Genomic DNA, 22,000 nt, shown 5'->3' with positions numbered 1-22,000 from the left:
CCGCGCGCGCGCGCTCGCGGCATTACGGTAGGGCCGGCAGTGGGCGGGGCCTCGCGAGCCGCGCGCTCTGATTGGCCGCAACCGGCGCGGCGCGAGAAGAAGGGGGGGGGGAGGGAGGGCGAGGAGCGAGCCGCGCACGCGCGGCGCGCGAGCCGGGCGCTGATTGGCCGAGGCTTCCCGCGCCGGGCGCTGATTGGGCCGCGGCTCCGTGAGGGGGAGGAGGAGGAGGAGGAGGAAACGGCGGAAGCGGCCGCGGCGGCGATGGCGGCCCTGGAGCGCTGGGTGTCCGGGCAGCTGCAGGAGCTGCTGGGCCTCAGCGCCCGCCACGTCCCCGCTTTCCTGGTGGCGCTGGCGCGGCGGAGCCGCAGCCTGGAGGAGCTGCTGGAGCGGCTGCGCGAGACCGAGGCCCTGCGCGTGGAGGAGCCGCGCGTGCGCGAGTTCGCGAGCCAGCTGTGGGAGAAGGTGGGCGGGGCGGCGTGAGGGGGAGGAGGGGGCGGGGCTGCTCAGCCAGGCGCGAAAATGGAGGGGGCGTGGCTTTCACTGAGGGGGGCGAGCGGGAGGGGCTTTAGACGGGGGGCGTGGCCTGCAGGTGTGGGCGTGGCTTTGAACCACCATTTACGGCGCTGAGGGCGTGGCCAATCAAAAAGGGGCGGGACTTGAGGGCAAATTGGTCAAGAAAGGGGCGCGTTTTAACGCCCTTTAAAGGTGACGTCACCGCAAGGGGGCGTGGCTTACACAGAGCAGCCAATCAGGCTGTGCTCTGGCTACCAGCGGGCGGAGCCATTACTGTGTGGGCGTGGCCACATTGGGTGTGGCCAGGTGGGTGCGGCCATATTGGGTGTGGCCAGGTGGGTGCGGCCACATTGGGCGTGGCCGTGGGGCGTGTCCTGACCCCGCCCCACCCGCAGGTGCCGCGGGAAGCCCCCCGGGAGCCCCCCGGGCGCGCGGCCGAGCGGGCGGCGCTGGAGCTGCAGCGGCAGAACCGCGGCTACCGATTGGTGGAGAGCGACGAAGAGGGGCCGGGCCCCGCCCAGGACCACACCCAGGATGAGCCACGCCCACGCCGGCGTCACCTGAGGCGACGGCGCCGCTCCGAGTCCCCCCCCGAGGCCGCCGCGGCGTCGCCGTCACCCCCGCCGTGAGTAGAAACGGGGCTTTTGGGGGCCCTTCCCAAATTTTAGGGGGTTTTGGGGTCACTTCTGCCCCTGGCAGTCCCCACGTGTGGATTTTGGGGTTCCTGGGTAGAAGTTTGGTGCTCTCAGGGGGGATTTTGGGCTCCTGGGTGGATTTTGGGGGTCCTGAGTGGGATCTTGGGGTTCTGGGTGGGATTTTGATGCTTCTTTGTGCTCCTGGTTGGGTTTCTTTCGCTCCTGGGTTGGATTCCGGTGCTCCCGGGGGGCTTTTGGGGTTCCCTGATCCATTTTTCCCCCTCCCCAAGGGCGGCCGAGCCCCGCGAGGAGCCGGAGGAGGAGTGGGAGGCGTCGGAGCGGGAGCGGCTGCGGGACCTGCAGGAGCGCGACGCCTTCGCCGAGCGGCTGCGGCGCCGCGACCGGGAACGGGACCGGGGGGCTCGGAGCAACAACAAGGTGGGGCTTGGGGGGCGTCTGGGGGGTCCCAGGAGGGCTTTGGGGGGTTCTTGGATGAGAATCGGGGCTGTTCCCTCCTTCCTCACCCCCTTTTCCTCCTCCAGGCCTACGAGGAAGCCCAAAAACGCCTCAAAATCGCCGAGGAAGATCAAAAAGCCATGGTGAGAGCTGCTGCAATCGCCACTCCTTACCCTTCCTGCCAGCCCCTTTTCCTCTCTCCGTGCCCTCCCATCCCGCTGCTCCCGTTCTCGCAGATCCCCGAGCTGCGGAAGCGCTCGCGCCGCGAGTACCTGGCGAAGCGCGAGCGGGAGAAGCTGGAGGAGCTGGAGCTGGAGATCCAGGACGAGGAGCTGCTGTTCGGGGAGGATTCCCTGAGCGCCCCCGAGCTCCGGGAGCTCCGCTACAAGCGCCGGGTTCGGGACCTGGCCCGGGAGTACAAACGGGCCGGGGACCGGGAGCAGCTGGAGCGCAGCAGCCGCTACCACATCCCCGAGGAGACGCGGGGCAAGGTGAGGGCAGCCCCGGGGTTCCCCCGATTCGGCACGTCCGGGGTGTCCCGTGGGGGGGGGTTGGAATTGGGGGTTCTGCGTTTGTTCCCCTAAAAATCCATCGTGGAATTTCCAGGGTGCTGTTAGAATCGTGAATTCAGGGTTTAGCCACCCAAAATCCATTCTGGAACTTCTGGGATCCTGTGCAGGACCTCTGATTCTCCCCAAACCCCTTCCCAGTACTCCAAATCCCCCCCAGATCCCCTCCCAGTGCCCCAAACCCCCTCCCAGTGCCCCAAATCCCCCCCAAATCCCCTCCCAGCGCCCCAAATCCCCCCCAAACCCCCTCCCAGTGCCCCAAATCCCCTCCAAATCCCCTCCCAGCACCCCAAATCCCCCCCAAACCCTCTCCCAGTGCCCCAAATCCCCTCCAGAGCCCCTCCCAGCGCCCCAAATCCCCCCCAAACCCCCTCCCAGCACCCCAAACCCCCTCCCAGTGCCCCAAATCCCCTCCAGAGTCCCTCCCATCACCCCAAATCCCCCCCAAACCCCCTCCCAGCGCCCCAAATTCCCCCCAAACTCCCTCCCAGCACCCCAAATCCCCCCCAAACCCCCTCCCAGCGCCCCAAACCCCCTCCCAGCACCCCAAATGCCCCCCAAATCCCCTCCCAGCACCCCAAATTGCCCCCAAACCCCCTCCCAGCACCCCAAATCCCCCCCAAACCCTCTCCCAGCACCCCAGATTCCCTCCCAGCACCCCAAACCCCCTCCCAGTGCCCCAAATCCCCTCCAGAGTCCCTCCCATCACCCCAAATCCCCCCCAAGCCCCCTCCCAGTGCCCCAAATTCCCCCCAAACTCCCTCCCAGCACCCCAAATCCCCCCCAAACCCCCTCCCAGTGCCCCAAATCCCCCCCAAACCCTCTCCCAGCACCCCAGATTCCCTCCCAACACCCCAAACCCCCTCCCAGTGCCCCAAATCCCCTCCGGAGTCCCTCCCATCACCCCAAATCCCCCCCAAACCCCCTCCCAGCGCCCCAAACCCCCTCCCAGCACCCCAAGCTCCCCCCTCCCAGCCCCCCTGACGGGTTCGTCCCCCCGCAGAAGATCCCGGAGCGGGAGGAGCCGGGGGCGGAGGAGCCGCTGGCGCCCCGGGACGAGCAGCGGCGCTGGGAGGAGCAGCTGCTGGGGGCGGCCTCGCTGCGCTTCGGGGCCCGCGACGCCGCGCTCCGGCAGCGGCCCCGCGACTACGAGCTGCTGCTGGAGGAGGACGAGATGGTGCAGTTCGTCAGCGCCGCCCAGCTGGAGGGCACCGACCCCCAAAAGGTGGGCAGGGGGTCCGGGGAGGGAAAAGGGGGGTTGGGGGTGGGTTTGGGGGGGGGAAAAAGGGGGATTTGGGGTGAGGGGAAGGGGTTTGGGGAGGGAAAAGGGGGGATTTGGGGTGAGGGGAAAGGGGTTTGGAGAGGGAAAAGGGGGGTTGGGATGGATTTGGGGAGGGAAAAGGGGGATTTGGGGTGAGGGGAGGGGGTTTGGGGAGGGAAAAGGGGGGATTTGGGGTGAGGGGAAAGGGGTTTGGAGAGGGAAAAGGGGGGATTTGGGGCGAGGGGAGAGGGTTTGGAGAGGGAAAAGGGGGATTTGGGGTGAGGGGAGAGGGTTTGGGGAGGGAAAAGGTGGGCTGGGATGGATGTGGGGAGGGAAAAGGGGGGTTGGGAGTGGGTTTGGGGGAGGGAAAAAGGGGGATTTGGGGTGAGGGGAGGGGGTTTGGGGAGGGAAAAGGGGGATTTGGGGCGAGGGGAGAGGGTTTGAGGAGGGAAAAGGGGGATTTGGGGAGGTAAAAGGGGGATTTGGGGAGGAAAAAGGGGGATTTGGGGTGAGGGGAGGGGGTTTGGGGAGGGAAAAAGGGGGGATTTGGGGTGAGGGGAGGGGGTTTGGGGAGGGAAAAGGGGGGCTGGGATGGATTTGGGGAGGGAAAAGGGGGATTTGGGGTGAGGAGAGGGGGTTTGGGGAGGGAAAAGGGGGGATTTGGGGTGAGGGGAGAGGGTTTGGGGAGGGAAAAGGGGGGTTGGGATGGATGTGGGGAGGGAAAAGGGGGATTTGGGGTGGATTTGGGGAGGAAAAAGGGGGATTTGGGGTGAGGGGAAGGGGCTTGGAGAGGGAAAAGAAGGATTTGGGGAGGGAAAAGGGGGATTTGGGGTTGTAGGAAGGGGTTTGGGGGGGATTCGGGGAGGGAAAAGGGGGATTTGGGCCGATGGAACCGCGGTGAGCTCAAGCGTGACCCCGCTGTCCCCAGGACGTCCCCAGGATGTCCCCGAGGCGGAGCAGCGCCGGCAGCGGGGACAGCGGGGGGGGCACTGGTGGGACTGGGGCTGTTCTGGGGTGACACCCACGACACCGAGGGTGGCACTGGGGTGACACCAATGACACTGAGGGTGGCACTGGGGTGACACCAATGATACCAAGGGTGGCACTGAGGGTGGCACTGAGGTGATACCGAGGGGGGCACTGAGGTGACACTGGGGTGACACCAATGACACGGAGGGTGGCACCGAGGGTGGCACTGAGGTGACACCCATGACACCGAGGGTGGCACTGAGGGTGGCACCGAGGGTGGCGCTGAGGTGGCCGCGCTGTCCCCAGGACGTCCCCGAGGCCGTCCCCGAGGCGGAGCGGCGCCGGCAGTCGCTGCAGGACAGCCGCCGGTCGCTGCCCATTTTCCCCTTCCGGGCCGAGCTGGTGGCGGCCGTGGCCCAGCACCAAATCCTCGTCATCGAGGGCGAGACGGGCTCGGGGAAGACCACCCAGATCCCCCAGTACCTGCACGAGGAGGTGCTGCTGGGAGGGACTGGGAGGGACTGGGAGGGGATTGGGGGCACTGGGAGGGCACTGGGAGGGACTGGGAGGGGATTGGAGGGAGTTGGAGGGCACTGGGAGGGGATTGGGGGCACTGGGGGGGGACTGGGAGGGGATTGGGGGGAGTGGGAGGGCACTGGGAGGGCACTGGGAGGGGATTGGGGGGACTGGGAGGGACTGGAGGGGACTGGGAGGGGACTGGAGGGTACTGGGAAGCACTGGGAGGGGACTGGGAGGGGACTGGGAGGGGATTGGGGGGACTGGAGGGGACTTGGAGGGGATTGGGGGAACTGGAGGGAATTGGGGAGGACTGGGAGGGGCTGTGAGGGGATTTGACGGGATTTAGGGCCCTGGGGGGGATTTGGGGGGCTCGGCTCTGGTTTTTGGGGTCAGGGGTGGTCTGGGGGGGGTCACTCGGGGCTGTGGGGTCTCTGTCACCCCCCTGACCCCCCCTCCCTCCGTCCCCGCTGTCCCCAGGGCTACACGCGGGGGGGGCTGAGGATCGGGGTGACGCAGCCGCGGCGCGTGGCCGCCATGAGCGTGGCAGCGAGGGTGGCCGTGGAGATGGGCACCAAGCTGGGCAACGAGGTGACACCGGGGGGGACACGGGGGGGACACGGGGGGGACACAGCCCCACGTCCCCACCCTGGGCACACCCTGGTGACGCTGCAGGGGACAACTGGGGGGGGGGGGGGTGGGCGGCCACAGGGCGGGGCTGAGTGACCACAGGGGTGGCCTGAGTGGCACAGGGAGGTGACAGCGAGCCCAGGGGGGGTGACAGCGAGCCCAGGGGGGGTGACAGAGAGCCCAGGGGGGGTGACAGAGAGCCCGGGGGGGTGACAGCGAGCCCGGGGGGGGTGACAGCGAGCCCAGGGGGGGTGACAGCGAGCTGCCCCTCGTCCCCAAGGTGGGCTACAGCATCCGCTTCGAGGACTGCACGTCGGAGCGGACGGTGCTCAAGTACATGACGGACGGGATGCTGCTGCGCGAGTTCCTCACCGAGCCCGACCTGGCCTCGTACAGGTGACCCCGGGGACAGCAGGGAGGGCAGCGGGGAGGGCAGCGGGGCCAGCCGGGCTGGGGGGGGACACACGGGGGACACGTCCCTGCGGCTGTCCCCAGCGTGATCATGGTGGACGAGGCGCACGAGCGGACGCTGCACACGGACGTCCTGTTCGGCCTCATCAAGGACATCGCGCGCTTCCGGCCGCAGCTCAAGGTCCTGGTGGCCTCGGCCACGCTGGACACGGAGCGCTTCTCGGCCTTCTTCGACCACGCGCCCGTGTTCCGCATCCCCGGGCGGCGCTTCCCGGTGGACATCTACTACACCAAGGTGAGCGCGGCGACGGCTGGGGACGCGAGGGGACGCGGGGGAAGGGGGTGCCCGAGGATTGCTGGGGACGCGCGGTGCTGATGCCCCCTCTGTCCCCCCGCGTCCCCTCAGGCTCCCGAGGCCGACTACCTGGAGGCCTGCGTGGTGTCCGTGCTGCAGATCCACGTCACCCAACCCCCCGGGGACATCCTGGTCTTCCTCACCGGGCAGGTCAGCGTCCCCAAGGGGCCTCGTGTCCCCCCCCGGCTGTCCCCATCCTCGAGATGTCCCCCCCGGCCCCAGCGTCCCTGGGCGCGTCCCCGACGTGTCCCCGCGGGTGGCAGGAGGAGATCGAGGCGTGCGTGGAGCTGCTGCAGGAGCGCTGCCGCCGCCTGGGCTCGCGGCTGCCCGAGCTGCTGGTGCTGCCCATCTACGCCAACCTCCCCTCGGAGCTGCAGGCCCGCATCTTCCAGCCCACGCCCCCCGGCGCCAGGAAGGTGCGCTGGCCCTTTAAAAGGGGGGGCGGGGCTTCTGAGGGTGTGGTCAGAGTGGGTGGGGTCTAAAGGGGTGGGGCAGAAAAGGGCGGTGCTTAACTGGGTGGGGTCTAAAGGGGTGGGGCTTTGTTGGGTGTGGCCTTGAGGGGTGGGGGTGCAAATGGGCGAGGCTTAAGTGGGTGGGGTCTAAAGGGGGTGGGGCTCGATTGGGTGTGGTCAGAGGGGCGGGGTCTGTCCAGGCGTGTCCGTGGGCGTGTCCTGAGCGTCCCCTGGGCAGGTGGTGGTGGCCACCAACATCGCGGAGACGTCGGTGACCATCGACGGCATCGTGTACGTGCTGGACCCCGGCTTCTGCAAGCAGAAGAGCTACAGCGCCCGCACGGGCATGGAGTCGCTGGTGGTGACGCCCTGCTCGCGGGTAATGCCGCCTGTGTCACCCGCTGTCACTTGGGGTCACGTTATTGTCACCCTCTGCCATCCACTGCCACCCACTGCCACCCACTGCCACCCCCTGTCACCCCCTACACCGGCATGGAGTCACTGGTGGTGATGCCCTGCTCATGGTGGTGCCGCCTGTGTCACCCGCTGTCACTTGGGGTCACGTTATTGTCACACCCTGCCACCCCCTGCCACCCCCTACACGGGCATGGAGTCACTGCTGGTGATTCTCTGCTCACGGTGGTGCCACCTGTGTCCCCTGCTGTCACTTGGGGTCACGTTATTGTCACCTCCTGCCACCCCCTGCCACCCCCTGCCACTCCCCACACGGGCACCGCGTCCCCGCTGGTGCCACCCCGCTCCCGCTGGTGCCACCTGTGCCACCTGTGCCAGCTGCCGCCAGTCCCTGTCGCAGACACGGAGCCCCCCACGTCCCCCCACGTCCCCGCGGTGTCCCCGGTGTGACGGTGCCGCCCGGTGTGTCCCCCCCCGCCCCCCCCCCAGGCCTCTGCCAACCAGCGCGCGGGCCGGGCGGGGCGCGTGGCGCCCGGGAAGTGCTTCCGGCTCTACACGGCCTGGGCGTTCCAGCACGAGCTGGAGGAGACCCCGGTGCCCGAGATCCAGAGGGCCGACCTGGGCTCCCTCGTGCTGCTGCTCAAGAGCCTGGGTGAGGCACTGGGAGGGCACTGGGAGGGACTGGGAGGGCATTAACGGGGAGTTTGGGGGGGTTAAAGGGGCATTTCTGGGGGTCTGGGGGTGTCAGGACGGACTTGGGCTCCCTGGTGCTGCTGCTCAAGAGCCTGGGTGAGGTGCTGGGAGGGCACTGGGAGGGACTGGAGGCACTGGGAGGGAGTGGGAGGGACTGGGAGGCACTGGGAGGGCAGTGGGAGGCACTGGGAGGCACTGGGAGGGCATTAACGGGGAGTTTTGGGGGGTTAAAGGGGCATTTCTGGGGCTCTGGGGGTGTCAGGACTGACCTGGGCTCCCTGGTGCTGCTGCTCAAGAGCCTGGGTGAGGCACTGGGAGGGACTGGGAGGGACTGGGAAGGCAGTGGGAGGCACTGGGAGGGACTGGAAGGCACTGGGAGGGACTGGGAATATCTTGGGGGTACTGGGGCATCCTGAGGAACATTTTAGGGACCACTGGTGCCCCTCAGGTGACGTTTTAGGGACTCCCGGCACATTCTGGGACCATCCAGGGGCACCTCAGGGGGACCTTGGTGACAACCTCGGGGTGTCCCCAGGCTTGGGGGGGGGCCGGGTACCCCCGGTGGCACCTTGGGGACACGGAGGTGACATCGGGGGGACGTGGGGGCGTCCCCAGGGATCAACGACCTGATCCACTTCGACTTCCTGGACCCGCCCCCCCACGAGACGCTGGTGCTGGCGCTGGAGCAGCTCTACGCCCTGGGCGCCCTCAACCACCTGGGAGAGCTCACCACGGTACTGGGAGCACTGGGACGGACTGGGAGGGCTCGGGGCGCCGTTACTGGTCCGTGACTGGTTCTGACTGGGGTCCCGTGGCAGCTGGGCCGGCGCATGGCGGAGCTGCCCGTGGAGCCCATGTTGGCCAAGATGATCCTGGCCAGCGAGCAGTGAGTGACAGCCGTGTCCCCCCTGAGTGTCCCCTGAGTGTCCCCAGTGTCCCCAGTGTCCCCAATGTCCCCCCTGAGTGTCCCACAAGTGTCCCCAGTGTCTCCAATGTCCCCTAAGTGTCCCCTGAGTGTCCCCTGAGTGTCCCGAGTGTCCCCTGAGTGTCCCCAATGTCCCCCGAGTGTCCCCAATGTCCCAAGTGTCCCCTGAGCATCCCCAATGTCCCCTGAGTGTCCCCTGAGTGTCCTCTTGAGTGTCCCCTGAGTGTCCCCAATGTCCCCTGAGCGTCCCTCGAGTGTCCCCCCAATGTCCCGAGCATCCCGAGTGTCCCCAATGTCCCCAAGTGTTCCCCGAGTGTCCCCAATGTCCCCTGAGCATCCCCTGAGTGTCCCCTGAGCATCCCCAATATCCCCTGAGTGTCCTCCGAGTGTCCCCGAGTGTCCCCAATGTCCCCTGAGCATCCCCCGAGTGTCCCCTGAGCGTCCCGAGTGTCCCCAATGCCCTGAGTGTCCCCAATGTCCCCTGTCTCCTGAGTGTCCCCTGAGCATCCCAAGTGTCCCCAATGTCCCCCGAGTGTCCCCTGAGTGTCCCCAATGTCCCCCAATGCCCCCTGAGTGTCCCCAATGTCCCCCAATGTCCCCCGAGTGTCCCGAGTGTCCCCAATGTCCCCCAATGCCCCCCGAGTGTCCCCTGAGTGTCCCCAATGTCCCCCAATGCCCCCTGAGTGTCCCCAATGTCCCCCGAGTGTCCCCTGAGTGTCCCCTGAGTGTCCCCAATGTCCCCCAATGCCCCCTGAGTGTCCCCAATGTCCCCTGAGTGTCCCCAATGTCCCCCAATGTCCCCCGAGTGTCCCCTGAGTGTCCCCAATGTCCCCCAATGTCCCCCAATGCCCCCTGAGTGTCCCCAATGTCCCCCGAGTGTCCCCCAAGTGTCCCCGAGCGTCCCCCTGTCCCCAGGTACGGCTGCACGGAGGAGGTGCTGACGGTGGCCGCCATGCTGTCGGTGAACAACGCCGTGTTCTACCGGCCCAAGGACAAGGTGCTGCACGCCGACAGCGCCCGCGTGGCCTTCAGCGTCCCCGGCGGGGACCACCTGGTGCTGCTCAACGTCTACAACCAGGTCTGGTGGGCCCCGGGGACGCCGCGGCGGCTTTGGGGACGCGGCGGCGTCCGGCGGCGGCGGCGCTGACCGTGTCCTTCTCTCCGTGTCCTCGTCCCCAATCCCGCTGTGCCTGCGTCCCCAACGCCGTGCCAGTGGGTGGCCAGCGGCCACTCCCTGCAGTGGTGCTACGAGCACTTTGTGCAGGCGCGGTCCCTGCGCAGGGCCAGGGACGTGCGGGACCAGCTGCAGGGGCTGATGGAGCGCGTGGAGATCGCCCCGTCCTCGTGCGGGGCCAACCTGGACCTCGTCCGCAAGGTGGATCCCAAAAACGGCCCCAAAACCACCCCCCCCGGGACCCACCCCCGTCCCCCCCACCGGTAACGGGGTCCCCTTTTGCGTCCCCCAGGCCATCACAGCCGGGTTCTTCTACCACACGGCGCGGCTGGCGCGGGGCGGGTACCGCACGGTGAAGCACCAGCAGCCGGTGTTCATCCACCCCAACAGCGCCCTGTTCGCGCTGCAGCCGCGCTGGGTGCTCTACCACGAGCTGGTGTGCACCTCCAAGGAGTTCATGCGGCAGGTGGGGACATGGGGGGGACACGGGGGGACAGCTGGGGACACAGGGAGGGGCGTGAGGGATGCACTGGGTGCACCTCCAAGGAGTTCATGCGGCAGGTGGGGACACGGGGGGGACACGGGGGGACAGCTGGGGACACAGGGAGGGGCATGAGGGACATGCTGGGTGCACCTCCAAGGAGTTCATGCAGTAGGTGGGGACACGGGGGGCATGGGGACAGCTGGGGACACAGGGAGGGATGTGAGGGACACGCTGGGTGCACCTCCAAGGAGTTCATGCAGTAGGTGGGGACACGGGGACAAGCTGGGGACAGCTGGGGACACAGGGAGGGGCGTGAGGGATGCACTGGGTGCTCTACCACGAGCTGGTGTGCACCTCCAAGGAGTTCATGCGGCAGGTGGGGACACGGGGGGACACGGGGGGACAGCTGGGGACACAGGGAGGGGCGTGAGGGATGCACTGGGTGCACCTCCAAGGAGTTCATGCGGCAGGTGGGGACACGGGGGGACAGGGAGGGACCTGAGGGATGCACTGGGTGCACCTCCAAGGAGTTCGTGCAGCAGGTGGGGACACTGGGACAGCTCAGGACACAGGGAGGGACCTGAGGGATGCACTGGGTGCACCTCCAAGGAGTTCATGCAGTAGGTGGGGACATGGGGACAAGCTGGGGACACAGGGAGGGATGTGAGGGACACGCTGGGTGCACCTCCAAGGTCCCCACACGGGGACCACAGTGACAAGGACCCGGTAGCCACATCCCCGGGGTGACAAAGCGGCGACCCCGAGACAGCCAAGCGCGAGACGCGACCCCAACGCGTCGTTGTGTCCCCAGAGGTGTCCCCAGAGGTGTCCCCAGAGGTGTCCCCAGCTCCCCCCAGGTGACCACAGCACGTGGCTGCTGGAGGTGGCCCCCAGCTGTCCCCTCTGTCCCCAGGTGATTGAGATCGACAGCGCCTGGCTGCTGGAGGTGGCCCCCCACTACTACCAGGCCAAGGAGCTCGAGGACGGCAGCGGCCGCAAGATGCCCAAAAAAGCCGGAAAATCGCGGGAGGAGCTGGGCTGACCCCCCCCGGGGGGGGACACCTGGGGACACTTTGGGGACATCCGGGGACACTTTGGGACATCCGGGGCCGCCCCAATACAGCCCCTGCGGCAGAGGATCGGCGCCAGCCCCGCGCTGGGGGACGCTGCTGTCCCCTCTGTCACCGCTCGCTGAGTTTATTCTGTACATTAAGTTAAGGGGGGGGCGGGGGGGGGGACAGGGGAGGGGACAAAGGGGACACTCCGAGGGGGGAGGGGCGCTCAGGTGTCCCCCTCGGCGGCTTCAGGGCCGGGCCAGGGCCACGGCCAGCGCCGCGGCCACCAGCAGCTTCTTGGGCTCGGGGACGGCCGTGGGGGCTGGCATCAGCTGGGGGGGGGGGGACACGGGGTCAGGGGACACCAGGGACGTCCCCAAGGTGTCCCCAAGGTGTCCCCAGGTGTCCCCAGACTCACCTTGTCCACGCGGTGGCAGCGGATGAGCCCCTGCGAGTTGAGGAAGAAGGTGGAGAAGGCGTCGTAGGACCTGGGGGGGGACACGGGGGCACTTGGGGACATCGGAGACAGAGGTGGCATCGACCCCCCGGGGGGGCCAGGGGTGACACAGAGGGGTGACACGGGGGTGACACAGGGGGCCAGGGGTGACACAGGGGTGACAAACGGCACTAGAGGTGACATAGGAGAGTGATACAGGGGTGACACAGGGGACTGGGGGTGACATGAGGGTGACACAGGGGGCCAGGGGTGACGGGGGTGACACAGGGGTGACACAGGGGGGTGACACAGGGGGCCAGGGGTGACACAGGGGACCGGGGGTGACACAGGAGTGGCCCAGGCGCGTCACTGAGCGCAGCGGGTGCCACTTGTCCTGGTAGAAGGGGGTGACACATGGGGGGTGACACACGGGGATGACACAGGAGGGTGACACGGGGAGGTGACACGGGGTGACACACAGGGTGACACACAGGAGGGTGACACAGGAGGGTGACATGGGGTGACACACACGGGGTGACACACAGGGAGGGTGACACGGGGTGACATGGGGTGACACAGGAGGATGACATGGGGTGACATGGGGGTGACACACAGGGTGACACAGGGAGGTGATGCAGGGGGTGCCACAGGAGGGTGACACGGGGTGACATGGGGGTGACACGGGGGTGACACAGGGTGACACACAGGGTGACACAGGAGGGTGACACAGGAGGGTGACATGGGGGTGACACGGGGTGACACACGGGGTGCCACAGGAGGGTGACACGGGGTGACATGGGGGTGACACGGGGTGACACACAGGAGGGTGCCACAGGAGGGTGCCCCAGGTGCGTCCCTCACCTGAGCAGCGCCCGTTTGTCGCGGCGGTACCAGCGCAGCAGCAGCAGGTGCAGGGGCAGCCCGGTCAGGCGCCAGCGCGCGCGGACGCTCCAGTCCTCGGGGTGCCGCGTCAGCGCCAGCACCTCCAGCCTGAGGCTGGCAAAGTAGCCCCAGGCCAGCGCCCGGCACAGCGCCACGGCCACCGCGTACATGGCGCGGCCCCTGGGGGGACAGCAGCCCCGTCACCCCCGGCCCCGCGCCCCCCGGGGCCGCCCCGCGGGGACGGGGCTGTCGCCCGCGCCGCCGGCGTCACCCACCGCGTGTGCAGCCGCAGCAGCTGGCACTGGAACTCCACGTCGGGGGCGTACAGGGCGTAGTCCGGGATCTTCAGGAAGAAATTGGGGAGCTGGGGGGGGGGGGGGGACACAGGGGGGTCACCGGGGCTGCCGTCACCCGCCCTGGCTGCCGTCACCTCCCCAGGCCTGGCCCAGCCCTGCCCTCCTCGTCAGTGCCCCCCCCCCCGGTTGTGCGGCCCCCTCCCCGCTGTCACCTCGTGCCGCAGCTTCTCGTGCATGGCGGCCAGGTGCTCCTCCATGGACGGGGGGCTGGGCCGGCGGCCGGGGGGGGTCCCGGCGGTGCCCGGGGGGGGTCCCGGGGGTCCCAGCAGCAGCCGGGGGGGGTCCCTGACGGCGATGTCGTCCTCGCGCCGCCCGTCCACCGTGGTGACCGGACCCCCGAGCCCCTCCAGCCCTCGCGGGGGGGTCCCGGGGGGCCGGGCCTGGGGGCAGCGGGGGGGGGGCAGCAGGGCCAGGGCCGGGCCAGGGCCCAGGGGGGGCTCCAGGTCCTGGGAATGGGGGGGAAAAAAAAGCGGGATTTGGGATCTGAGCCATTCGGGGAGGGGGCTGGGAGCAGCAGGGACCCCCCCAGGGGTGGGTGGGAGTCATGGTGGGGGGGTTTTGCCCCCTGGCTCCGCCCCCAGCTCTTAAACCCCGCCCCCGATTTGCATAACCACGCCTCTGCCGGCGGCAAAGCGAAACTATGTCGGGAACTTATTTGCATAGCCACGCCCACCCCTTATTTTCCCACGCAGCTCTATTTGCATGGCCCCGCCCACCCACCGATCTCCATTTGCATATCCCTTTTCCTGCCCAAACGGCGCGCCATCTTTTTTGCATAACCCCGCCCCCTCCCAACACCCGCCACGCCCCCTATTTACATAACCCCACCCACTCCGCGACCCTAATTTGCATACCCCCGCCCCCTCTCCCCCTCAGCGCGCTCCCCTCACTTGCAGCCGCGCTCGGTAGCAGCGGCGACGCGCCGGGGTCGTTCCGGGCGCTGCGGCCGCTGCCGGGGCCCAGGCGCGGCCGGGCCGGAGGCGGACGGCGGCGGTGACGGTGGCGGGGACGTGCCGGTACATGGCGGCCACGGCGCGCCCGCTCCTCGCTGTCCCCGCTGGCGCTGCCGCCTCCTCTTCCCCTCACGCCGGGCGCTCGCTCCGCGCCTGCGCGGGCCGCGCGCGCTTCCCCCCCCCCAGCGCGGGGCGCGTGCGCCGAGCGCGGGAAGGTGACCCGGAGCGGGCTGCGCATGCGCGGTGGCCGCGCGCCGTCACCGCCCGCCCGCCGTTCATTCATAAGGGAGCGGAGGGGGCGGGGCCTCGCGGCGGGAGCCAATCGGAGCCGAGCTCTCGCGCCCGGGGGCGGGGCCAAGGCCATATATGGGTAACGTAGTGAGTAAGCCACGCCCACGCCGCCCGGAGTCACCGATTTTATTGAAATGCCCCCAAAAACGAGGGGGGAGGAGGAGAAAGGAGCCCCCCCCGGGGCCGTGCGGGGGGGGAGGGGCACCCACGGGGGCAGGAACTGGTTCCAGTGGGGCGGGAACTGGTCCCAGTGGGGTTGTGGGGCGGGAACTGGTCCCAGTGGGGTAGCAACTGGTTCCCAGTAAGGCTGTGGGGTGGGAACTGGTCCCAGTGGGGCAGGAACTGGTCCCAGTGGGGTTATGGGGTGGGAACTGGTCCCAGTAGGGCAGGAACTGGTCCCAGTGGGGCAGGAACTGGTCCCAGTGGGGTTATGGGGTGGGAACTAGTCCCAGTGGGGCAGAAACTGGTTCCAGTGGGATAGCAACTGGTTCCCAGTAAGGCTGTGGGGTAGGAACTGGTCCCAGTGGGGCAGGAACTGGTTTCCAGTAGAGCTGTGGGGCAGGAACTGGTCCCAGTGGAGTTATGGGGCAGGAACTGGTTCCCATTGAGGCTTCCAGTGGGGTGGAAACTGGTTCCCAGTTGAGTCCATGGGGCCCCCAGTTGCCCCCAGCCCCCCCAAAATCCAGGTGGCCCCATCCCCCCCCACGGCCCGGCCGAGGAGGGTCAGTGGCCAGGAGGGGTCAGTGGCCGGAGTGAGGCGGGACCAGTGGCCGGGGGGAGTCGGTGGCCGGAGGGGAGAGGGGTCAGTGGCCGGAGGGGGGAAGGACTGGGGGAGGTCAGCGGCCGACGCGCCCCAAGGAGCTGTGGGGGTGGAAAACACCTCAACCTGAGCCCAAAATCCCTAAAACTGAGCCCAGAATCCATCCCAAACCCGATCCTAAAACTGATCCCAAAATGAGCCCGAACTAAGCCCAAAATCCAGCCCCAAACTGATCCCAAACCGACCTCAAAATCAATCCCAAACTGAGCCCAACCCAAACCTTAACTCTGACCCAAAACTGATCCCAAAATGAGCCCAAATTAAGCCCAAAATTGGGCCCAAAACAATCCCCAAAGCGATCCTAGCCCCGATCCCAGGCCCAATCCCAGTCCTGATCCCAGCCCCGATTCCAGCCCGATCCCAACCCCGATCCCCCCCCGATCCCACCCCGATCCCAACCCCGATCCCAGCCCTGATCCCCCCCCCCCGAACCCAACCCCGATCCCCCCCCGATCCCACCCCGATCCCCCCCCGATCCCACCCCGATTCCAGCCCCGATCCCACCCCGATCCCAGCCCCGATCCCCCCCCCGATCCCACCCCGATCCCCCCCCCGATCCCAGCCCCGATTCCAGCCCCGATCCCACCCTGATCCCAGCCCCGATTCCAGCCCGATCCCAACCCCGATCCCCCCCCGATCCCACCCCGATCCCCCCCCGATCCCAGCCCGATCCCAGCCCCGATCCCAACCCCGATCCCCCCCCGATCCCAGCCCTGATCCCCCCCCGATCCCAGCCCGATCCCAGCCCCGATCCCAACCCCGATCCCCCCCCGATCCCAACCCCGATCCCAGCCCCGATCCCACCCCGATCCCAACCCCGATCCCAGCCCTGATCCCCCCTCCGATCCCAACCCCGATCCCCCCCCCATCCCAGCCCCGATCCCACCCCGATCCCAACCCCGATCCCCCCCCATCCCAGCCCCGATCCCACCCCGATCCCAACCCCGATCCCAGCCCCGATCCCCCCCCGATCCCAGCCCCGATCCCCCCCCCGATCCCACCCCGATCCCAGCCCCGATCCCCCCCCGAACCCAACCCCGATCCCCCCCCCCGATCCCAGCCCCGAACCCCCCCCGATCCCAGCCCCGATCCCACCCCGATCCCAACCCCGATCCCAGCCCTGATCCCCCCCCCGATCCCAACCCCGATCCCCCCCCATCCCAGCCCCGATCCCACCCCGATCCCAACCCCAATCCCAGCCCGATCCCCCCCCCATCCCAGCCCCGATCCCAGCCCCGATCCCAGCCTGATCCCCCCCCCATCCCAGCCCCGGTCCCAGCCCCGATCCCAGCCTGATCCCCCCCCCATCCCAGCCCTGATCCCAGCCCCGATCCCCCCCCCGATCCCCCCCCGATCCCAGCCCCGATCCCCCCCTCCCTGACCCCTCGTGCCGTACCTGGCGCGGCGCGGGGGCGGCTCCGGGGGGGTCCCGGCGGGGGTCTCGCGGCGCAGCAGGAAGGGCCGGAGGCTGCCCCGCACCGGGGACCCCCGGGACAGGTTAAAGGGCCAGGGGGGCTCCGGCTCCTCCCGCAGGACTGGGGGGGACGGAGGGGACGTCAGGGGCCACGCCCAGGGCCACGCCCACTGACCACACCCACTGACCACACCCAGGGTCACACCCACTGACCACACCAATGGACCACCCACTGACCACACCCATTGACCACACCCCCTGCCCACACCCCCTGACCACGCCCACTGACCACACCCACTGCCCACACCCACGCCCATGCCCACTGACCACACCCCCTGACCACGCCCACTGACCACACCCACTGCCCACGCCCACTGCCCACGCCCACTGCCCACACCCACTGCCCACACCCCCTGCCCACGCCCACTGCCCACACCCACTGACCACACCCCCTGCCCACGCCCACTGACCACACCCACTGCCCACACCCACTGACCACGCCCCCCTGCCCACACCCCCTGCCCACGCCCACTGCCCACACCCCCTGCCCACGCCCCCTGCCCACACCCCCTGCCCACACCCCCTGCCCACACCCCCTGCCCACACCCCCTGCCCACACCCACTGACCACACCCTCCGCCCACGCCCCCTGCCCACACCCCCTGCCCACGCCCACCGGGCCCTTACAGTCGCGCTCGGTCAGCGAGTACGGCTTGATCGGCTCCTCCGGCCGCGGCCGCGGGAACGGGCGCCGGGCAGGGACTGTGGGGACAGCGGGGTCAGGCACGGGAGGGACCCGGGATAACGTCCGGGAAACGCAGGAATCCGGCCCAAAATCCACCCAGGCCAGCACCGACATCCAGCCCAAATCCAGCCCAAAATCCACCCAGACAAAGGCTGAAATCCAGCCCAAAATCCAGCCCAAATCCACCCAGGCCAACACCGAAATCCACCCGAAATCCAGCCCAAATCCAGCCCAAAATCCACCCAAGCAAACACCAAAATCTGCCCCAAATCCACCCAGGCCAACACCAAAATCCACCCCAAAATCCACCCAGGTGAACTCTGGAATCCACCTCAAAATCCACCCCAAAATCCAGCCCAAAATCCACCCCAAAATCCAGCCCAAAATCTACCCAGGCCAACACCGAAATCCCCCCCAAATCCCCTCCAAATCCAGCCCAAATCTCCCCAAATCCCCCCCAGATCCCCCCAGGCCAACAGCCACAATTCACGCCAGGATTCCCCGGAATCCACCCCAAAACGCCCCCGGGGATCCCCCGGAATCCGCAAAGGGATCCCCTGGGAAAAGGGGAGGGGCTCGGCCCGGACTCACCAGTTCTGGTGGAGAAAAACCCCTCAAAGATGACGAAATTGTTCACCTGGAAAAAGGAAGAACAACGAGCTCCATGTAACCCTAATTAACCTCATTACCCTGTTAATTACAACCACATCAACAAAAAAACCAGGAAATTAAAATTCATTTCAATATTTAAAGTAATTACCCCTCCCCAAAGAAAACACCCAACCTCTAACACTCATAAAATATTTAATTTACCGAAGACCCGATCGACCGCAAACAACCAAAAACCAATTTAAAAAAATTAATTATCGGCTATTTAATGCACGATCTCCTTCCCCCACCTGCGGGATGAGGTCGCAGAGCCCGAAATGTTTCCGGAGGAAGCCCAGGAGCTTCTCGGAGGGTCTGTCCACGGCCAACTTCTCCGGCTGCACCCTCTCCCGCTGCGATTCCGGCACGTCAGCCCCGAAATTCCCTTTTTCCCCACAACAATTCCCGTTTTCCTGCCCGGAATTCCCCTTCTCCCCTCAAAATCCCCATCCCCCCCCCCCCCCCCGCCAAATTCCCGTTTTCGCCCCAAAATCCTCATTTTTCCTCCTTAAAATCACCGTTTTCCCCCGAAAATTCCCCCACAAAATCCTCTTTTTTCTCCCTTAAAATTACCCCTTTCCCCTAAAATTCTCCCCCAAAATCCTCATTTTTCTCCTTAAAATTACTGGGTTTTCCTCCAAAATCCTCTTTATTCCCCCTTAAAATTACCGTTTTCCTCCCAGAAATCCTTTTTTTTCCTCCCTTAAAATTACCATTTTCCCCCCAAAATCCCCATTGTTTTTGCCCCAAAATTCCCCGCCAAAATTCTCATTTTTGCTCCTTAAAATTACCAGTTTTTCCCCAAAATCCTCTTTATTCCCCCTTAAAATTACCGTTTTCCCCTCAAAAAGCCTTTCTTTTCTTCCTTAAAATCCCCATTTTTTTTGCCCCAAAAGCCCCATTTTCCCCCCAAAATTCCCCACCAAAATCCTCTTTTTTCTCCCTTAAAATTATCATTTTCCCCCCAAAATCCCCATTTTTCCCCCCAAAATCCCCATTTTTCCCCCCAAAATCCCCGTTTTTCCCCCAAAAATCCCCATTTTTCCCCCAAAATCCCCATTTTTCCCCCCAAAATCCCCATTTTTCCCCCCAAAATCCCCATTTTTCCCTCCGAAATCCCCGTTTCTCCTCCCCCCAGCACCTGCAGCATCTCCCGGAAGAGCTCCCGGCCGAGCCCCCGGCGCTGTTGGGATTCGTGGATGTAAAAATCCAGGACACAGAGAGGCTCCACCTCCACGTGGGACCCGTCCCGCTCCTGGGGGCACAGGGGCAGTGGGGACCCCAAATCCCGCCGGATCCACCCCATAATCCCATCGGATCCATCCCATAATCCCATCGGATCCGCCCCAAATCCCGCAGGATCCACCCCAAATCCCACGGGATCCACCCCAAATCCCTCCAGATCCATCCCAAATCCCATCGGATCCACCCCAAATCCTGCGGGATCCACCCCAAATCCCACTGGATCCACCCCAAATCCCACCAGATCCATCCCGAATCCCGCCTGATCCACCCCAAATCCCGCAGGATCCACCCCAAATCCCGCTGGATCCATCCCAAATCCCATCGGATCCACCCCAAATCCCACCTGATCCACCCCAAATCCCTCCGGATCCACCCCAAATCCCACTGGATCCACCCCAAATCCCGCTGGATCCACCCAAATCCCGCCTGATCCACCCCAAATCCCTCCGGATCCACCCCAAATCCCTCTGGATCCACCCCAAATCCCGCTGGATCCACCCAAATCCCTCCGGATCCACCCCAAATCCCTCTGGATCCACCCCAAATCCCGCTGGATCCACCCAAATCCCTCCAGATCCACCCCAAATCCCTCTGGATCCACCCCAAATCCCTCTGGATCCACCCCAAATCCCATCGGATCCACCCCAAATCCCTCCGGATCCACCCCAAATCCCGCTGGATCCACCCAAATCCCGCCTGATCCACCCCAAATCCCTCCGGATCCACCCCAAATCCCGCTGGATCCACCCAAATCCCGCCTGATCCACCCCAAATCCCTCCGGATCCACCCCAAATCCCACTGGATCCATCCCAAATCCCATCGGATCCACCCCAAATCCCTCCAGATCCACCCCAAATCCCACTGGATCCACCCAAATCCCTCCGGATCCACCCCAAATCCCTCCGGATCCACCCCAAATCCCACTGGATCCATCCCAAATCCCATCGGATCCACCCCAAATCCCTCCGGATCCACCCCAAATCCTGCGGGATCCACCCCAGGGACCCCAAAAATTCCCGGGACTCACCAGCAGGAAAAGTTTCTTGTAGCCCACCTTGAGGAACCCGAGCACGGCGCCTTTGGGGGACCTGGGGACGAATTTGGGGGGATTTGGGGGGATTTGGGGAGCTTTGAGCGGGGTTTGGGAGCCTAACAGGGATTGGTGGGACCTGGGGGGGGGTTGGGAGGGGTCTTAGGGGGATTTGGGGGGAATTTGGGGGCAGCTGGGAGGGATTTGGGGGGAATTTGGGGTGGAAAAGGGGATTTGGGAGGGGAATTTGGGGCTTTGAGGGGATATGGGCGGATTTGAAGGATTCTGGGCGGTCTCAGGGGGAATTTGGAGGGTCCGAGGGGGGTTTTGGGGGTACTTTTGGTGTTATTTTGGGGGGTTTTGGGGTCCCTCGGGACGTACAGCGCGCGCCGGTTGGGGGGTGATTTTTGGGAATATTTTGGGATTATTTAGGAAATATTTTAGGGTGCTTGAGGGGAGTATTGGGAACACATTTTGGGGATATTTAGGGAGCGTTTTGGGGTTATTCTGGGGGAGTTTTGGGGTCTCACCGGGTGTCCCTCAGGACGTACAGCACGCGCCGGTTGGGGGGGGATTTTTGGGAATGTTTTGGGGTTACTTAGGGAAGATTTTAGGGTGCTTGAGGAGATACCGGGAACGTGTTTTGGGGATATTTAGGGAGCGTTTTGGGGGCGTTTCGGGGGTCTCACCGGGTGTCCCTCAGGATGTACAGCACGTGCCGGTTGCTCTCCATCCGGGCCGCGCTGGTCACGGGGGTGGAGAGGCCCTGGGCCTGCCTGGGGGGACACGGGACCCCCCATGACCCCCCGGGACCCTTTGTGACCCCTCATTCCTCCCCTAGGACCCCCTCACGTCCCCTGGGACCCCCCCAGTTTTCCCCCCTTTGACATCCCATTGTCCCCAGGGACCCCCCCCCCCGCCCCCCCAGGACCCCTCCTTGATCCCTGGGGACCCCCCCTGACCTCCCATTGTCCCCAGTGACCCCTTCAAACCCCTCACTGACCCCTGGGACGGCCCCAGTTCCTTCCTCCCATTGTCCCCAGTGACCCCCCCAGTGCTCCCAGTGCTCCCAGTGCCCCCCACCTTGGCCGAGGCCTTGCCCAGCTCATCGATCACCGTCCTCAGCTGCTGCTCCAGCTCCTCCCTGCGCCGAGGGGACACCGACAGGAGCCATTGTCACCCCACCTTCCCCTCACGAAAACCCCAAACCCCCCCCCCCAAAATCCTCCCAAAACCGCGGGGTCCGCCAGTTTCCCGGCAAGCCCCGCGCCCGCCCTTCCCGCCCTGCCCCGCGCGGCCCCCGGTACCGTTTGGCGGTGCCGCCGCGCCCCGCGGGCCGCAGGTGCTGATCCACGACGCAAAAACGCTCGCCCAGCACCGGGGCCAGGTCGAAGGGGAACTCCATGGTTGATCCCCGGGCCCGGCCCGGCCCGGCCCGGCCCGGCCCCGCCGCCGCCGCCGCCGCCTCCTCCGCCCGCCGGGCCCGGCCCGGCCGCCACCGCCACGGCCGCGCCCGGGCGGCAAAGAAACCACGCCCCCCGCGGGGAGGAATCAGCCAATCGCGGCCGGGTCCGGCGAGCGCCGGCCAATCGCTGTGCAGCGTTCGGCCGTCCTTAGCAACCGAGTCCCGCCCTTAGCAACCGACAGCCAATCGTAGCTGCCCATTTG

The 22,000-nt window shown here is 66.3% G+C and overlaps 3 protein-coding genes across 3 annotated transcripts; 1 reads left to right on the top strand and 2 right to left on the bottom strand.

The window, feature by feature from the left end:
• The first annotated feature begins 245 nt into the window (after positions 1 to 245).
• Positions 246 to 11,652, top strand: DHX16 (DEAH-box helicase 16). Its single transcript, XM_068998603.1, has 20 exons — positions 246 to 462; positions 909 to 1,138; positions 1,439 to 1,586; positions 1,691 to 1,747; positions 1,841 to 2,095; positions 3,177 to 3,398; positions 4,710 to 4,898; positions 5,400 to 5,510; positions 5,830 to 5,945; positions 6,045 to 6,255; positions 6,367 to 6,465; positions 6,579 to 6,731; positions 7,006 to 7,146; positions 7,671 to 7,833; positions 8,490 to 8,608; positions 8,693 to 8,760; positions 9,715 to 9,877; positions 10,013 to 10,174; positions 10,266 to 10,439; positions 11,371 to 11,652. The coding sequence occupies exons 1-20, from the start codon at positions 262 to 264 to the stop codon at positions 11,497 to 11,499; spliced, it is 3,111 nt and encodes a 1,036-aa protein (XP_068854704.1). The 5' UTR covers positions 246 to 261; the 3' UTR covers positions 11,500 to 11,652.
• A 17-nt stretch (positions 11,653 to 11,669) lies between these two features.
• Positions 11,670 to 14,377, bottom strand: CUNH6orf136 (chromosome unknown C6orf136 homolog). Its single transcript, XM_068998602.1, is given in 7 exon segments — positions 11,670 to 11,844; positions 11,931 to 12,000; positions 12,810 to 13,010; positions 13,106 to 13,194; positions 13,339 to 13,632; positions 14,077 to 14,220; positions 14,222 to 14,377. Coding segments are annotated over 7 exon segments (1,038 nt in total). The 3' UTR covers positions 11,670 to 11,760.
• Positions 14,378 to 15,175: 798 nt separating this feature from the next.
• On the bottom strand, positions 15,176 to 21,797 carry ATAT1 (alpha tubulin acetyltransferase 1). The gene is made up of 10 exons (XM_068998649.1): positions 21,640 to 21,797; positions 21,416 to 21,476; positions 21,022 to 21,104; positions 20,330 to 20,390; positions 19,198 to 19,311; positions 18,308 to 18,409; positions 18,000 to 18,045; positions 17,351 to 17,425; positions 16,647 to 16,785; positions 15,176 to 15,291 (listed from the first exon to the last, which is right to left on the bottom strand). The coding sequence occupies exons 1-10, from the start codon at positions 21,735 to 21,737 to the stop codon at positions 15,267 to 15,269; spliced, it is 804 nt and encodes a 267-aa protein (XP_068854750.1). The 5' UTR covers positions 21,738 to 21,797; the 3' UTR covers positions 15,176 to 15,266.
• Between the last annotated feature and the right edge of the window lie 203 nt (positions 21,798 to 22,000).

Source organism: Aphelocoma coerulescens, unplaced genomic scaffold (assembly GCF_041296385.1).
Source record: "Aphelocoma coerulescens isolate FSJ_1873_10779 unplaced genomic scaffold, UR_Acoe_1.0 HiC_scaffold_140, whole genome shotgun sequence".
Classification (NCBI taxonomy): domain Eukaryota; kingdom Metazoa; phylum Chordata; class Aves; order Passeriformes; family Corvidae; genus Aphelocoma; species Aphelocoma coerulescens.
This window is presented reverse-complemented; position numbering and strand designations above follow the sequence as displayed.

What these genes read in the sequence shown, in the direction of transcription:
- DHX16 (XM_068998603.1), top strand. Translation starts at nt 262, where the DNA reads ATGGCGGCCCTGGAGCGCTGGGTGTCCGGGCAGCTGCAGGAGCTGCTG. An exon ending in AGGAAGATCAAAAAGCCATG is followed by an intron (nt 1,748 to 1,840) that starts GTGAGAGCTGCT and finishes CCGTTCTCGCAG; the next exon opens with ATCCCCGAGCTGCGGAAGCG. An exon ending in CCAAGGAGTTCATGCGGCAG is followed by an intron (nt 10,440 to 11,370) that starts GTGGGGACATGG and finishes CTCTGTCCCCAG; the next exon opens with GTGATTGAGATCGACAGCGC.
- ATAT1 (XM_068998649.1), bottom strand. Translation starts at nt 21,737, where the DNA reads ATGGAGTTCCCCTTCGACCTGGCCCCGGTGCTGGGCGAGCGTTTTTGC. An exon ending in TCTGCGACCTCATCCCGCAG is followed by an intron (nt 18,046 to 18,307) that starts GTGGGGGAAGGA and finishes TCCTTTTTCCAG; the next exon opens with GTGAACAATTTCGTCATCTT. An exon ending in CCGCCCCCGCGCCGCGCCAG is followed by an intron (nt 15,292 to 16,646) that starts GTACGGCACGAG and finishes CCACCCCCACAG; the next exon opens with CTCCTTGGGGCGCGTCGGCC.